Source organism: Poromitra crassiceps (genome assembly GCF_964638095.1).
Source record: "Poromitra crassiceps genome assembly, chromosome: 23".
Taxonomy (NCBI): domain Eukaryota; kingdom Metazoa; phylum Chordata; class Actinopteri; order Beryciformes; family Melamphaidae; genus Poromitra; species Poromitra crassiceps.
This window is the reverse complement of record NC_139639.1, coordinates 13,526,779-13,544,299: the sequence shown is the minus strand read 5'-3', so window position 1 is coordinate 13,544,299 and position 17,521 is coordinate 13,526,779. Positions and strand designations below refer to the sequence as shown.

At 45.9% G+C, this 17,521-nt stretch overlaps 1 protein-coding gene across 1 annotated transcript in view; it reads right to left on the bottom strand.

Annotated features, from left to right (window-relative positions):
* Window positions 1-11,950: 11,950 nt before the first annotated feature.
* The window catches only part of LOC310796737 (two pore channel protein 2-like), a gene marked incomplete at its 5' end in the record, with an annotated part of 42,363 nt that continues 36,792 nt past the window's right edge, over window positions 11,951-17,521 (bottom strand). The window contains 5 exons of the mRNA XM_083658973.1: window positions 11,951-12,833; window positions 13,497-13,588; window positions 14,037-14,118; window positions 14,240-14,322; window positions 15,445-15,550. Coding sequence (XP_083515099.1) covers window positions 12,755-12,833; window positions 13,497-13,588; window positions 14,037-14,118; window positions 14,240-14,322; window positions 15,445-15,550 — 442 coding nt within the window. The 3' untranslated portion in view covers window positions 11,951-12,754. The remainder of the gene's footprint in view (window positions 12,834-13,496; window positions 13,589-14,036; window positions 14,119-14,239; window positions 14,323-15,444; window positions 15,551-17,521) is intronic.

Here is a 17,521-nt window from a genome sequence, read left to right as displayed (position 1 = left end):
ATACATATAAGTTAATTTAGATTAAATAAATCCAAATCACTCAAAATAAAATACATGAAAGTAGCTAATATTACACGAATACTATTTTTATTCTCAGATTTGCATAAAACTATCTCTATTTAGATAGAGAGATAACAAAATAGCCTAGCCAGGTTGAGAACCACCTATTACATGATGTACAATGTGTTGCTGTGCTAGCCTGTGACAGAGACATAGTTTAGCTAACCTCTGCTAATGTTTGCATTGGAATATGTAAATATCTCTGAGTCATATAGGGCCAGCTAGGCTACTCACAGTCGGTCTGATCGGTCGTGGTGGGGGGAACATCTTCCTGAACTTCTGCAGGTCCGAGACTGGAGTCTGGAAGTTATCAAACAAAGCAGGCATGAGGCAAAGGCTAGCTGAGCAGAGGCTACATTACACAGTGGAGTTTGTTTGCACCTAAATACATCCATGGTTTGCGCACAGTCCGCTTTTTCCCTATTCGTTTTTCGTTCGTTTTTTAATCAGTCATCCGGGGAAAAAAAACGTCACGCACAGAATCCTTGCAAACTGAGTCCGATGCGTTGTATTATGTTTGTCAATACGAGACAAATATTCGTCATGTAGCCTATCCACATGACAACATGATCAGACAGACAGCCAGCACAGCAGTGGTGATGATGTGGACTGAAGCAGGCGACAGGATGGTGACCATCACTGCGCCTCCGTGTGGGCCTACTCACCTTGCCAGCAAGCCGACCAGCGCTGTGGGCCGTCATGTCGAGTTTTGCACCCCCGCCGATAATTGCATCCCCACCACATTTTGGGTCTGTTTTAACTTAAAAACAGGGATGCAAATCTCGGCAGGTACAAACCGCCGAGACTGGCCTCCCCCTCCATAAAGCTAGGAGAGACCCCAGGCATCGAGGTCACCTGTAGCCGGATTTTAAGCACCAAACTCGGCCTCCATGAGCCAGAAGAGAGCCCCAAGCATGGAAGTCACCTCGATGCGGATTTTATGCATCAAAGTCGGTCTCCATGAGCCAGGACAGACCCCCTGGCCTTGATATCACGTCTACCCAGACAATTATATCATTTGTAAACAGTTAAGTTTCCGTATAAATCATTACAATACGTTCCCTTGAGATGGGGATGCATTTGTCGGCGCCGCGGCGGGGCATGACTCGGCATGACACCGGGGCTCTCCTCCCCCGCTCCCCGGGGAGAGAGGGAGGAGAGCGCGGCGGCCAGAGGTGGAGAGAGCCGCCGCCTCTCCTCCGCCGCTTCTGTTATTTTTAAACTGCATAAAATGGTTGCACACCAAGTCCGTATTTTTCGTCCGAAATTGTCGAAATAACGTCAACAACTAGGCTATCCATATTCTACGATAGCTAGATGAGTTTAGCTAGCTAGGTTCGGTGAGTTCAACAACAAGCGAACTGTCATTAGTTTCAAACGAGTTGAAAGCCTCCGCTCTGTAACGTCAACAACATGTAGGATATAAAGATGGCCAAACTCACGTCAGGGGAGGGTTGATAGCGATACGTTGGCTGCATTCGGCTGAACATCGCGGTTGAGGTCGAGTTTAGCTACTGCTAAAAAAAAATGCGACTGCACTGTTGCATTTCCCTGGTGATCCTGACTTGGTCAAGGCTCTCACCCTAACTTAACTAACGGTCGGTAGCGTTAAACCAATCAGAGGCCACCCCAAATTCGAACTCACTCGACCCCGGGAAAAGCCAACTACCCACAGGGTTGCCAGATGGGCGGGATTTCCGCCCAATTAGGTTGGTTTGGGGTGGGAAATGGGCCTTGGGCGGGTTTACACTTACAGGGCAACTTGTTCCCATAGATCTGCCTTTGTTTCCAAAAGCCAAACCACTGATGAGAGAAAGCCGCTGATGGTCTTGAAGACTCCGTCCTGTCCATACTGTCCAGAAGTTTAGACAGACTACTATACACACACACCACCACCACAACAACCATGTCCACACCTATCAATAGTGGTTGGTTGCTGTTTTTGAACTCTGTTATGCTGTAGTATCTTTGTGTGTTTAACTGCCTGTAGGAGCCACTTTCTAACTGTTGTCTGTTCTTTCTAAATATACATGCTGTCTTTCTTTGGAGCGGTCTATAGGAGGCGGTATAGAGCTCTGTGTGTTTACCATTGCATCTTACCAACACCCTGATCATGGATTGATCTATCTGTATCTATACATGTTATGGATGTTTATTTGTTTATTTGTTTATTAAAAGGATCCCCATTAGCTGGACGCCTTGGCGTCGAGCTAGTCTTCCTGGGGTCCATGACAGACAAACATAGAACATAAAACATTCAAATCATTAGTAAAATCATATCAATACATTAGAAACATTAGAAACATACATTAGAAACATAGCCTACATTAGAAACATCAATACTTTCATAACATTAAAATTACATTAAAATATAGCAGTCCTACGGTCATGTCAAAACATTCATAATCAAAACACTGGAAACAATTGCTACCACATATTTGGTTGGTCCTGCAGGTGTGATCGTAGGCTTCTCTTAAAGCAAGCCAGTCCACTGATTAAAGAAATGTTTCCTGGAAGATTATTCCACATCTTCACAGCCCTATAATTTAAAGCTCTTTTTAAGCTGTTTGACCTTGGAAGGGGAAGGGTCATCTGCCCCCTGCTGGCCGCTCTAGTAGCGTGCAGGTGAGTCTCAGCACTGTAGACAATTGTTCTAGAAATAAATCCAGGTATCTGAGTGTTGATGACTTTGTGAAAAAACACAAGTGTGTTGGATGTCAGTCTTTTCTCCACACAAAACCATCTTAGCTTTCTATGCATTTCGGCAACATTGGTCCTCGAGGAGCAACTTAGTGCAAGTCTAGCTCCTTTGTTTTGAGTTATTTGTAACTTCCTTATGAGGCCCCTTGATGCAGATGACCACACACCAGAACAATAGTCTAAATGACAAAGAACCAAGGAGGAAACAATTTGATTAAACAAAACAGAAGGAAGAAAATGAGCACACTTTCTCGCAGCAGCGACTGCCGCTCCCATTTTGCGGACAATATTGTTAACATGGTCAGACCAGGACAATGCACTGTCTAGCCAAATACCCAGTAGCTTTGCCTTTTTCACTTGTTGGATAGGGTGACCCTCTATGATTAGATTAAGTTTCGGATCTCGAGCTAGCTTTAGCTTTGATCCAAATACCATTGTAACAGTCTTAGATGGATTCAGTAAGAGCTTGTTTGTTTTAACCCAAAGATATATGCAATTCAGCTCCCTTGTCAGAACCTGCTTGAGCTCTGTGCATGTGGGGGAAGCATAATAAAGGGTAGAGTCATCCGCATACATGGTCAGAGACGCCTCTTTAACTGCCAATGGCATATCGTTTGTAAAAATTGAGTAGAGGAGAGGGCCGAGGCAACTCCCCTGTGGAATTCCGCAGTTTAAATCCCTACTTTTTGATAAAGAGCCATTAAAAAAGCATCTCTGTGACCTGGATGTCAGGTAGCTCCTCATCCATGAGATGGCAGAGGGTCTGAACCCATAGTGTGTCAGTTTATCGATTAAAAGGTCATGATCTATCAAATCAAAAGCAGCACTAAAATCAAGCATAACTGCGCCAACAAGCATAGATTTGTCAATTGATGCCAGCCAACTATCAGTCATTTGAAGCATGGCAGTACAGGTTGAATGACCTGAATGACTAATGAATGTTAGGTAGACATATGAAAAAAGGCGAGACACGAACACCGGTGTCAAATAAAAACACATAAACTGGAGCCTTTGCAGTGTGCGAGCTTTATTTATTTTTTCTATTTTTTCATGGATGTTAGGTAGGCTATCAGATACTCCTGCCAATGCCCTGAACCCAGTCACTGTTCTCAGAATTGGAGTGCTTACTGTGACTGCCCATTGCTTTTATCATCTTTATTGCTCTCAATTTCATTATATTACATTACATTCAGTTTCAAGTTGATTGGAATTCAGTTTCAAACTAATACATTCAATTTCAAATGATGCTATTCATATTCAGTTCTTCAATGCAATTATACAAGTTAAACAATACAAATTGAAATGATGTGATTCAAATTCAGTCTGTTAATACAATTGTTCAAATTGAGCAACACCCCAATAATATTTTGTTCTATGAAGATGTCAACAGTGAATATATCAGCGCTTCTGTTTTTATACGCAAACACCATTTTATTGGAGGAAAAGAGTGAGCTAAGAGCTTAGATTAATTTTCCAAGTGAACATTTACAAAGTGAAGAGCAGAAAACCACTGAAGGTGGAGCGGTGGCCTGGACTGTCATAGAGATGGTGTCCCCTGAGGGAAGTTTCATGTAGACCCTGTCGCAGGGCTGCAGCGTCAGGACCAGACCATTGGAGAAGTAGGTGCGGGGGTCAGCTGTGTCGGTGGGGTTCTCTCTGTTATGCAACAGAAAGAAGTCGTTCTTGAAGAGCTTCACTCCTGTAAATTTTGTGGTTTTGTAACCGCTGGCGGTGAATCTGAAATAGTAGACTCCTCCCACCGGTGCTGTGAAGATGCCTGCAGAAGAAATAATGCAAAGTCTCTATGAAGTGACATCCCACAACATGGTGAACAGATTCATCAACAAGGTTAGCTGTGTGTGTGTGTGTGTGTGTGTGTGTGTGTGTGTGTGTGTGTGTGTGTGTGTGTTGGGTCACCTGTATCAGAGCTGTAGGCCCGTCCAGTGTTGGTCCAGACTTTCCTGTAGATCAACGTTCTGTCTCCGCTGAAGGGTCCTATTGTACGTCCTCCATCACCTCCACCCAGAGCGGTGGAGAACGCCACCTTCTGTCTGTTTCTGTCTGTCTGTGTGTGTGTGTGTGTGTGGGTGTGGGGGGGGGGGGGGGGGGGGGGGGCAGGAAAAAACACATTCTTTGAAATCTTTGCATACAAAATTGTTGTTCTTGAGGACAGAATCATCTGTGCTTTTGAAATACTGACAATGAATTGTAGGTCAAATTAAGCCCTTTTTGAAAGGGGTGTCTAGCCGACTGCTACGGGGGCGTAGGTCAAGTCGGGGCACCACCCCACCCTGACTCAACGGCTCAGTGGCGGTGGAGGTCTGTCGATGAGTTCAGCATCTACACCTGGCTTTTAAAAGGGACTGGCAGATGACACTCTGATTGGTTGAGTTCATGTTACGCCCAAAACACACCTATGAATAATTAAGGGACTTAGTACATGCACGTACAAGTGGACTTGGACACAACCGCAAATGCACTTGTGCCATCCGCTTAGATCGTGCGCTATCGACAAAATAGGGCCCTAGTCTCCTCACAGAAACATTTCCCAATGCTGTAACAAGTATCTGACGAAGGCAAAAACTAAAATTCAAACATCTAGCTGCCATCAATGTCGCTGTAAGATTTGGAAGATGAAGCTCCGCATGAAGTCTCATATATTTTCATATGAGCAACAAAAAAACCTTCTCTTTACCTGTCTGCAGCTCATCCACCTCCCTATCAGTGTTGGTCACCTTGACTCTGAGGGACGACACTGCAGAGTCTTGAGCTGGAAGCACAGAGACAAAGCACACCAAAGCTTTTATAGATTTGCTTTTGCTGCTGTTGTTGTTGTTGTTGTTGTTGTTGTCTTCCAGTGTGGCTGAAAACATCAAGACAAGCAGCACTTTAACAAGTCAAGTCAACACTGTATATACATATATATATATATATATATATATATATATATATATATATATATATATATATATATATATATATATATATATGTATATACAGAGTTCCTACACAGGTCTGGAAAATCTGGGAAAATAATTGGGTATTTTCCAGGTCAAAGTCGCACAATTATGCAAAAATATTGTTATAATGTCCCAATGTTTCTCACCTCTAATATTCATTTTTTTTGTCAGTGGAGAATAATCTTCATCATCCATGATGAGTTAGTAGAGACAAGACGATGAATATTATGTCAACTGTATTGAAAACCAATCGCATCAAGGAAATAAGGTCTGTAAAAAGTCTGGAATTTTTTAATTGAAACTCTGTAGGAAGCCTATTATAGCGCTTTAAAGAACACAGTGGTGTCCCACCTGAGTTCTTCCTCTCCAGAGCCTCCACCTTCCTCTTCTGCAGCTGGGTGTCTGTGGCTCTATGGTGGGTGTTGGAGGCGCCCAGCTCGGCTCTGAGAGCTGCTGCCTCCTTCCTCTGCTGCTCCACCTCCCTATCAGTGTTGGTCACTCTGTCTCCGAGGGACGACACTGAAGAGTCTTGAGCTGCAAGCAGAGACAAATCACACCAATACTTCTATGGGTTTGTTTTTGATGTCTTCAAGTGTGACCAAAAACATCCTATTAATTTGGGCATGGGGCTAGAAGAAGAAGAAGAAGAAGAAGAAGAAGAAGAAGAAGAAGAAGAAGAAGAAGAAGAAGAAGAAGAAGAAGAAGAAGAAGAAGAAGAAGAAGAAGAAGAAGAAGAAGAAGAAGAAGAAGAAGAAGAAGAAGAAGAAGAAGAAGAAGAAGAAGAAGAAGAAGAAGTTCTTAAAATGTCTTAACATTTTGTGAAGCTGGAACCAGGAAATGTTTGGTATTTTTACTTGATAAATGAACAGTTAATCGATTATAAAAAATTCTAATTAATCGATTAATCACAGAATAGTTTCAGCACGAGTAAATATGGCATGAAACACAACAAAATAATGTAGCCTACCGGCTTTGGGATCAACTCTATTATAATCAAATGTCTCCAGAGACGACAGTTTTTCAGTAGCGGTGCTCCACACAGTATTAGGTGTGAGCACCAGCTGTGATGTGCGGTTCCCCCGGGGAGTCCCACCTGCTTCCTCCCTCTCCAGATCCTCCACCTTCTTCTCCTGCAGGCGCAGTTCAGTGTTGGTGGCGTTCAGCTCGGCATTGGCGGCGGTCAGCTTGGCTCCGAGAGCTGCTGCCTCCATCCTCCGCTCCTCCACCTCCCTCTCGGTGTTGGTCACTCGGTCTCTGAGGGACGACACTGCAGAGTCTTGAGCTGGAAGCACAGAGACAAACCATAACAAAACTTTGATGGATTTGTTCTTGTTGTTGGCGTCTTCCAGTGTGGCTGAAAACATCCTCAAATTTAAAGGCAGACAATCAGCACTTTAACAAGTCAAGTCAACGTTTACTGTATAGAGATCCTACGTTCCTACACAGGTCTGGAAATGTCAGGAGATGTCTGGGGAAAGAATTGGGTATTTTCCAGGTCTTAACTGTTGGGGGTCGCACCCACCTGCATTCTCCCTCTCCAGCTCCTCCATATTCTTCTTCTGCAGCTGCAGCTCAGTGTTGGAGGTGCTCAGCTGTGCTCTGAGAGCTGCTGCCACCTCCTCTCCCTTCGTCACTCTGTAGGACAACACTGAAAACAACAGGCGCTAACACTTTATTTGGACAGCTTACTGAAATTGAAAAAAAACTAAGGCACTCCATCTTTAAGTGAAATAATATTATAAATGTAGTCTTTGAGTAGATCAAGCAGATCAACGAGTATTAACTCCTCAGGGTCTGACAGTCTGAATATAACGGGTGGCATTCCACCCAACACATAAAGCCCCATACATGCATACATGCCAAAGAAATGTGAATCTACAATAAGGCATAACAACAATAACAAATACTATTATAATACTAATATAATACAATAAATAAATATCGTATACAAGAAAACAAAGAGATGATATATATCCTAAAAAAGACTTGACTCCCCTTCCCCCTGTCTCTTTCTATCATAAGATTGTTCAACCATGTTGTTATTATTACTACTACTGTAATTGCTATTCTCGTGTCAGCTAGATTTAGCTAGACATTCTGTGAAGCCCTCTGAGACATGCTTGTGAATTATGGCTATACAAATTAACTTGACTTGACTAACAATAAGTTAGAGTGAGTGCATCTGCACCAAAAAAGGAAATTCCATGAGGCTCAAGTGTAGATAAACAAATCTCAATTTGACAATGAATGACCTGATCACCTGTAGAATGACCAAATAATAAAAAGCAAGTGTTAGAGTCTATTGCAAATCAAAATGGCCATGTATAAGGATTAAATAAACATAATACAAAAATGAGTAACAGTAAAATGTACTGTATAGATTGATCACTGGACATTAAATGTACATCCTGTACCCCCCCCCCCCTCCACGTAGGGCTCGAGGGTGGTATCCACGTAGGGCTCCAGGGTGGTGTCCACGTAGGGCTCCAGGGTGGTATCCACGTAGGGCTCGAGGGTGGTATCCACGTAGGGCTCGAGGGTGGTATCCACGTAGGGCTCGAGGGTGGTATCCACGTAGGGCTCGAGGGTGGTATCCACGTAGGGCTCGAGGGTGGTGTCGACGTAGGGCTCCAGGGTGGTGTCCACGTAGGGCTCGAGGGTGGTATCCACGTAGGGCTCGAGGGTGGTGTCGACGGAGGGCTCGAGGGTGGTGTCCACGTAGGGCTCGAGGGTGGTGTCCACGTAGGGCTCGAGGGTGGTATCCACGTAGGGCTCCAGGGTGGTATCCACGTAGGGCTCGAGGGTGGTATCCACGTAGGGCTCCAGGGTGGTGTCCACGTAGGGCTCGAGGGTGGTGTCCACGTAGGGCTCGAGGGTGGTGTCCACGTAGGGCTCGAGGGTGGTGTCCACGTAGGGCTTGAGGGTGGTGTCGACGGAGGGCTCGAGGGTGGTGTCCACGTAGGGCTTGAGGGTGGTGTCCACGTAGGGCTTGAGGGTGGTGTCGACGGAGGGCTCGAGGGTGGTGTCCACGTAGGGCTCGAGGGTGTTGGCGACGTAGGGCTCGGGAGGGGTGTTGTTGTAGGGCTCGGACTCGCTGGTGTTGTTGGCGGCGACCTCCTCCTCCCCGCCCAGCGGCGCGGCCTGCGCCCCCGGCTGGGACCCACAGCACAGCAGCAGCAGCAGCAGCAGCAGCAGCAGCAGCAGAGACACAGCAGGATCCATCCTCAGCTTCCTCACTCTCTTGAGGCTCGGCTCTGCCTCGTAAATACCCCTCGCCGCTGCCTCCCTCCCTCCTGGCTTCGCCCCCTCCCTCCCTCCCTCCTGGCTTCGCCCCCTCTCTCCCTCCCTCCAAATATCAAAGGTTTTTGATATACCAAATCAGAGCAGGACCGTTAACATGGTCATACATACAGCATATGAAACCCGAATTGTCCCCGGAATTTTTTATTTCATAGATAATAATAACATTGGATATTTTAATGGTATATTATTGACTGCCGTGTTCCAGTTTTTAATTTCAGAAATCTGGTCAGCTTATTTTAGCCAGCTCTGACCACCCACTCTTGGGGGAATTTGTTCTTCTCCCCTCTGGGCAGAGACAGAGGTCCCCCGGGGTAACGTTAATCATTCATTTGCACTAGACCTTGGCAGCACTGCTCATCAGAACTTTATTATGGATATCATTCCAATGGTTTTGATACTTTAACCAACAGATACATTTTCTTTGGTTGTTTGTTGTAACTGTTGCGATTAATGTGATCACATGTCCTCTTTTATGTTGTGTTTTTGCCCCTCTACTGTAAACCAAATGTCCCCCTGAGGGACGATAAAGATCTGATCCGATCTGATCTGAACTGAAGTGAACTGAACTAATGTGGTACTCTTGACCGCCGTGTTTGTCTTGGTTACCCTCGTGAAACTGTTTGTAATATTGTTGTGCAGAGTTCAAGTTTCAAGTGCTGCCCCTTTGCCGTGTCCCGTGATCTAGGTAGGGGAATTTCACCAAAAAGCAACGCTTATTTATTTTGCACCTGATCTCACACATATCCAAAAGCTGTAAACTGTTTTGTCGGCATTTATTTAGTTTGACAGTTATTGAGAATTGTTTTGAGTTAAGTTGTGGACCAGTGATGTCATTCATGCACAATATTGATCCTCTATGTCCAGAGGAGCAGGGGCACAATGTGCACTGTGGAAGCCAAGTGTGTGTGTGTGTGTGTGTGTGTGTGTGTGTGTGTGTGTGTGTGAGTGAGTGAGTGATTGAGTGAGTGATTGAGTGATTGAGTGAGTGAGTGAGTGAGTGAGTGAGTGAGCAGAATCTTGTTTGGCTACAGCCATGCCGTTGTACGTGCGATCGGGCTGAAACTTTCAGGAAGTGTAAAGAGCACATGTGCGGGTGACCTGACGGAGCCGGATTTTTTTAAAGATTAGTGCAGATCAAGTGCCCTAATTACCTGCCCTAAGGCTGAGGCTATATAAGTTCAGTGACGATGTCATCAGTGATGATGTCATCAGTGATGAACATGAGGTCATCAGTGATGATGTCATCAGTGATGATGAGAAAAGTGAGCCCTGTCTCATGTTAACAAAGGTACAAGGAGAACATCCCAACTTGTTTCTGTGCAGTTTATTTAGCTGTTTTTTCTCTCAATACAAAATGCATTTGAATTGTATTTACAAAAACAACAAAAAATAAACAAAAACAACAACAAACAAACAAACAAACAAACAAACAAACAAACCACCAGTTTAAAGATCTCTGTTTATAATAAATAACAAACACACTGACAAGAAGCAAGCTTTCATTCCCCTTTTAGGTCAAAATTGAATCTCACTTAAAATAACACACTGGCTTTACGACAAATGCTAACAATTTCTGAAGACTGTGTGGTAGGGATGCACCGATATGAAAATTTTGGCCGATGCCGATAACCGATATTACATTGCTGTTATGGCCGATAACCGATATTTACCGATGTCGATATGATCTGTATAAAACCACATTTTTATGATCATCACATTTTGTACATACTGAAAAACACATGTTAACACTGAATTTGAAAAAGTTATGCATTTCTTTATTTGCAAAGCCTTTGGAAAAGCCCATACATCATAGATTTACTGCATTATTTCATATCAATGTGAAGAATTTGGCTGATAATGATAACCGATATTAACATTGCAACATCTGACCGATACCGATATGACCGATATGTTAAAAAATCGGCCGATACTGGCCGATACCGATATGATTGCCGATATATCGTGCATCCCTACTGTGTGGTTTGCATAATGATACCATCCACCAAAATACAGCCACGATATTAGCATGCACCCCAGTGACCTCAATCCTGCTCACACACACAGAGGGGAAAGAGGCTATAACAAGCTTTCATTTTCCACTAAGTCCTTAATTAGGGAGATCCTGCACTGAGTACATCCAGTGAGAGGGGAGAAAATACAAAAATAAAATACAAAAATACAAAAAGACTTCAGAAGTACAATGTGCTGAATCTTTGTAAACAAGCACCATACATTCAGGCAGTGTCTCGTCATAGACGCGCGGATAAATGGATCAGCATGGGGGAAATCCTTTCCCAGCCAGCATAGTTAGCATTTAGCTGCTAGCCCAGCCCAGGCAGACAGGATCGGGATTCAACCACCGCAGTAAACGCACATCTGTTCTGAACAGACGTCGTCGTCGTCTATGTGCTCTTGAATCCCCAATCCTGTAGTGTAGAGCCGCAGCACCGTCTTTTGGTGAGTCAGCCCATTGAGATATATGGGGGTTTTTCCCCCACCGTCGTCTAGTCTCGCTCACCAGCCGTAGTAACATTTTGTGGACGTTCCCACACAGACAGACTGTATCTAACGGCTATTCTAGACCCAATCGCCATGACGTTGCGTTAATAACAACAGGGACTTCCGGGTCGACACCTGATTTAAATTGTGGAGATATCACAATTTGTTTATTGTTTATTTCTGTTGTCATTTTCAGCTGTGATTGTAATGTTAAAGGTATAAACCCTAGTTAAACACGGTGGTGCGACCTATCTGACGTTTGGTTGTACTTATTTTATGTAGCTAGTTACTATGTTGATCAACCAAATCTCCCCAACAGTGACATCTCACCGCCGGTCGGACTAGCTGCTAGTTTTGGGTGAACTCAAGCTGTATTTTTTAAAATTCTGTGGCCCACTGGGTATATTAGGTCTCCAAACCAGCGTTGATTCACAGCCGTCCCTAGCATAGCTCAACTAATCAAGAGTATTTCTGTCTCCACAGCGGCTCTGCCTCTGACAAATGTTTGTAGAGCTAGAACTCCAATCTGCGCTTTGCAGTGGTTTTACTGATGAAGTACATGAGAAATATCTGCTTCCTACTGGATTCAGTGGTAGCTACATAGTAAAGTAACAAGTAAAACAATATAAAACAAACTAGTAGTAATTTAGATCACTAGGCATTTCGCGCGCTCTGCGCGGGTTTGCTCGCTCAGCCGCTGCGCGGCCTCGCCCCGACATGCAGGTCGCCGAGCTGGCCCCGCAGCTCGCATAATGCAGCTCGGCTGCTGCGCGGCCCCGCCTGCCCTATTGGCGCGCGCGTGCGTCTGTGTGTGTGTGTGTATTGCTCACAAAATGTTATTGCCCTTAAGTTTACATGCGCGCGGGTGTGTGCGTGTGTGTGCGTCATAAGATGATTTTGCTCTTATGGCATCACTGATGACATCATCAGTCTTATTACATCACCGATGAGATCATCAGTGATGTCACAACGCCTCCTATGACATCATCAGTGGGACAAGAATGGAAACAAACAGAACATTGCCCACTTGCTCCCTTGTATAATAATAAGATAGATAGATCGTGATATTGTTCCATCAGCGCAGGTGATCTTCTGACACACAGTAGGCAGTCATCAAACTTATGGTTCCTCTGTGACTGGGTACTGGCAGACAAGTGCTGTGTGTGTGTGTGTGTGTGTGTGTGTGTGTGTGTGTGTGTGTGTGTGTGTGTGTGTGTGTGTGTGTGTGTGTGTCACCAGTGCAGGTGCAGGTGAGGGTGTTGGTGTAGCTGACTGAGTAGTTCCTCTTCTGTCGGCTCCTGGACCTGCTCTCTGGAGAGAGAGAGAGAGAGAGAGAGAGAGAGAGAGAGAGAGAGAGAGAGAGGAGAGAGAGGGAGAGAGAGAGAATAGGAATGATGAGTCACTTAACAGACTTAATAGTCATAGTCTAATTAAGCCAATAAAGATCCAAAGTCCCTCCCCTTCCGGTCGGGGCGGGGCCTACACACACCGGTGTCTGAAAAAAAAAGAGTGGTGAATGGCGGTGAATTTTTTTTTTATCCTGTTTTTATTGTGCCATGAAATACACACATGATGTTTGTCAATTTAAAAAGATAACTTTGGAAGTCAAGAAAGTCGCAGTTTGTCATAAAACTGTGGCACGATAAGTTATAAATCAGAAAGACGACACACAACCAGTCGCGTAAGTGACGTCTCTCCCGCCAGGCCATGTTGGTGTTGGCGTGACGTGTTGGCGTGACGTATTATTGTGCGAGACGAGAGATGTAGTTGATTGAGCGGTTTCATACAAAACTAAACGTTACGTTTCAGTTTTACGACAAACTGCGGCTTTCTTGACTTCTTTTAAATGGAGGAGAAATCACGTGTACTTCATGGCACAATTCAAAGGGGATCAGAAAAAGTATCTCACCGCTCACCACCATTCAAATATGTCAGTGTCTGTCTAACAAAACAATAAGCATGAGGTGGGCCTACTTGAATATGAGCTGAACAGAAGTCTCATAATTGGTCCGCTCCACTTCTGTCACTGAGCAGCTGTGACTGCGGTCCCACTTATAGGTGAAGTTCTGTTGGAAGACAGATAATAGAGCTTATTATTATGATGAGTGATTCAGTTGATGCATGCATACATTAATGCAACAATATTGTTTTATTTACTTTGTTGGCTCATAATCCACCTGAAACAATGCAGATTGGGGAGGGGGCAGATCTCTCCCTCAGTCTCTCTCCCCCTCTCCTCTCTCTCTCTCTCCCTCAGTCTCTCTCCCTCTCCCACAGTCTCTCTCTCCCTCAGTCTCTCTCCCCCTCTCCTCTCTCTCCCTCAGTCTCTCTCCCCCTATCTCTCCCTCTCCTCCTCTCTCTCCCTCTCCCTCAGTCTCTCTCCTCCTCTCCCCCTCTCTCTCCCTCTCCCTCAGTCTCTCTCGTGAGCCTCACAGGCCTTGTGGTTTATTGGTATATTAGTACTTTTATAAGTCGTTTATATGAATGGACCCATGTGGTCTAAGTGACTCCTACCTCTAAGATGAGCGCCACAAACAGGTTGACCCACATGACAGAGGAAGTGAGCCACCAGCACACAAAGTAGACCTTGGCCCAGCTGGAAGGGAGCCAAGAAACATCATCATCATCATCATCATCATCATCAGCATCAGCATCAACAACAACAATAACAACAAGCGCTGTTGATTAAGGGTGGGCTGGGCTGTGTGGTTTCCTACTCGGTGGTGTATCTGCTGTAGGCGTCCATGAAGGCCTGCCAGTTGTTGACCACCATGACGTTGTAGAGCAGGATGATGGAAGCCTGAGGGTGAGAGGGAGAGAGAGAGAGAGAGACAGAGACCAGAGAGAGTGAGACAGGAGAGAGAGAGAGAGACAGCAGAGAGAGGAGAGGGAAAGAGACCGGAGAGAGAGAGAGAGAGACAGGAGAGAGAGACAGCAGAGAGAGGAGAGGGAAAGAGACCGGAGAGAGAGAGAGAGACAGGAGAGAGAGACAGCAGAGAGAGGAGAGGGAAAGAGACCAGAGAGAGAGAGAGAGAGAGAGAGAGAGACAGAGACAGCAGAGAGAGAGGAGAGGGAAAGAGACCGGAGAGAGAGAGAGGAGAGGGAGAGAGACCGGAGAGAGAGAGAGGGGAGAGGGAGAGAGAGACCGGAGAGAGTGTTTAAAAGTAAGCAAGCAGCAGTAAGGTCATTTTATCACAAGGTGGCGCCAGTCAGTTTGACGTGAAACAGCAGTGTGTTCTTCATCAATAACACACCTCAGAATGCAAACATTGGCCAATCAGAATTGACTATTTACTGTACACTTACCTCGAAACAACAAAGCTATCAAAACAGTGTGGACTACCGTAAATACAACAAGAAAGGCTGGAAAACAAAGTCCCATTTCACTACCCAGATCTTTCATTGTAAAACCGCATACATGCAATATGAGAGAGAGAGAGAGGGAGAGGGAGAGGGGGAGAGAGATAGAGAGAGGGAGAGAGAGAGAGAGAGAGAGAGAGGGAGAGAGAGAGAGAGAGAGAGGGAGAGAGAGAGAGGGAGAGAGAGGGAGAGAGTAAGAGGGAGAGAGAGAGAGAGAGAGAGGGAGAGTGAGAGGGAGAGTAAGAGAGAGAGAGAGAGAGAGAGAGGGAGAGTGAGAGGGAGAGCGAGAGAGAGTGAGAGGGAGAGAGAGGGAGAGAGAGAGAGTAAGAGGGAGAGAGAGAGAGAGAGAGAGGGAGAGCGAGAGAGAGTGAGAGGGAGAGAGAGGGAGAGAGAGAGAGTAAGAGGGAGAGAGAGAGAGAGAGAGAGGGAGAGTGAGAGGGAGAGCGAGAGAGAGTGAGAGGGAGAGAGAGAGAGAGGGAGAGCGAGAGAGAGTGAGAGGGAGAGAGAGGGAAGGTATCAAATTAAATCCTTTAACACTCTCCTGGATGGTTGTGTTACTCACAGCGAAGTCATTGAAGTTGTCGGCCCAGTAGCCCAGCTCTTCATACGTGCCACATGCAAAGCTCACGTTAGAGGTGATGTTCTCCATGCTGGAATTGGACATCATACTGGCACGCACACACACACACGCACACACACACACACACACACACCATCTTAGCTGTCCATCGTGTTCGATGATGACGCTTGCTCTGAAGGGGAGGGGGGGGGGGAGGGGGATCAGCGACGCTGTCGCTGGTGCCACTTCTCGTGGGCGTTGAGTCCGATCCTTGAGCCGCACACCCGTCCGCAGATGGAGCAAGGGAACCCGGATGTCAGGGGGGTACCAGCCACCCGCTGGTGTCGCTGAATGCGTCTCTCGGATCGTCGGTCTTGGTTGGTTTGGTGTATTTGTGAGACTGCAGTGGCACAGGTAGCATGCCAGGCTGATCTATCGAGTGCCAGACTTTCAAGCTGCATGGTGTTGATGTTTGCTCGCTTTAGGAGGTCCCTGGTGTAGTCCTTAAAGCGCCGCTTTTGCCCTCCAGCAGAGCGCTTTGCGTCGCTCAGTTGGCCGTAGAGGACTTGGCGGGGCAGGCGGTGGTCAGGCATACGAATGGTGTGTCCAATCCAGCGAAGATGTTTTTTGGCCACAGCTGCTTCCATGCAGATTGAACCGGTGTTCTTGAGGATGTCTGTATGGGGGACTCGATCTTCCCAGGACAAGCCAAGGATCTTCTGTAGGCAGCGGATGTGGAAGGCCTCCAGGTTAGTGATGTGCCGGCTGTATGGGGTCCACGACTCTGCCCCATAGAGGAGAGTGGAGAGACATACTGCATTGTAAACGGCAATCTTGGTGCTGACCTTCAGGTTACGGTTTTCGAAAACTCTGCTGCGTAGGCGTCCAAAGGATGATGAGGCTTTATTGATACGGGTGTGCAGTTCAGTGTCAAGGGAGCAGCATGAGGACAAAGTGGAGCCAAGGTAGGTGAAGTGATCCACTGTGTTAAGTGGAATGCCATTTATATGAAAGCTGGGGGGTGTGGAGGTTGGGGTAGTGAGTTGGGACATGACCTCGGTTTTTTGAATGTTGACCTGAAGACCGAATGATTGATACAGACTGGATATGGTGTTGAGGGCGTGCTGCATAGAGTCTGGGCTGTGAGCTAAGACAGCGCAGTCATCAGCGTACTGAAGTTCGCAGATTTGGCAGGTCTTTGTTTTTGTTTTCACACACACACACACACACACACACACACACACACACACACACACACACACACACACACACATTTAAGAACCAATTAAGAACCAGGGACTAATTAGCCCCGCTGTAATTTGCCTGCTTTAATTTGCACATTAAGTGCTGTAGCCTCTTTCTGCCTGTGTCAGCACGTTGATTTTGTGCTGACCAGTGACTTTGTTTTGCACTATGTTACTCAACCCTTATTGAGCAAAGCTCATCTGTATGGACGGTATCATGCTTTCGACATTTGGTATAGGTTGAGGCCACGTCTCGTCATAGACGCTGGGTTAGCTGGCTCAGCCTGGCTGGGGGCGTGGTCAGGGTGGGGTAAAAACCCCCGTTCTATCCATTCAGCAAAGTTAGAATTTAGCTGATAGCCCAGCCCAGGCAGACACGATCGGGGATTTAACCACCGCAGTAAACGCACATCTGAGCAGGCGTCTTGTGTTCTGCTCTAGAACCCCCAAACATGTAGTTTAAAGCTGCAGCACCGTCTTTTGGTGAGTCAGCCCATGAGATATATGGGCGGTTTTACCCCACTCGCGCGCCAGCCGTTTAACATTTTGTGGGCGTTCCCACACATGCGGACTGTCTCTATGTATTTGACTGCTTTCGCTTTTTGGACCTCCTCTCCCCCTGCGTTTTAACAGATCTTCACGGTGTTTTCTGATCACACATGGAAGTGCATTGAAGATCTGATCACCCAAACCAGCTCCAGACGTGGTCAGAGACACACATTTGGCTCCTGTGTAAATGCAATGGATCTTCAATAACGTGGTGGATGAGGACTGAGGAAGAAAGCGTTTACTGTCCGTTTTAAAATGTGCAGGCTAAGTATTGTGAGAGGAAGCTT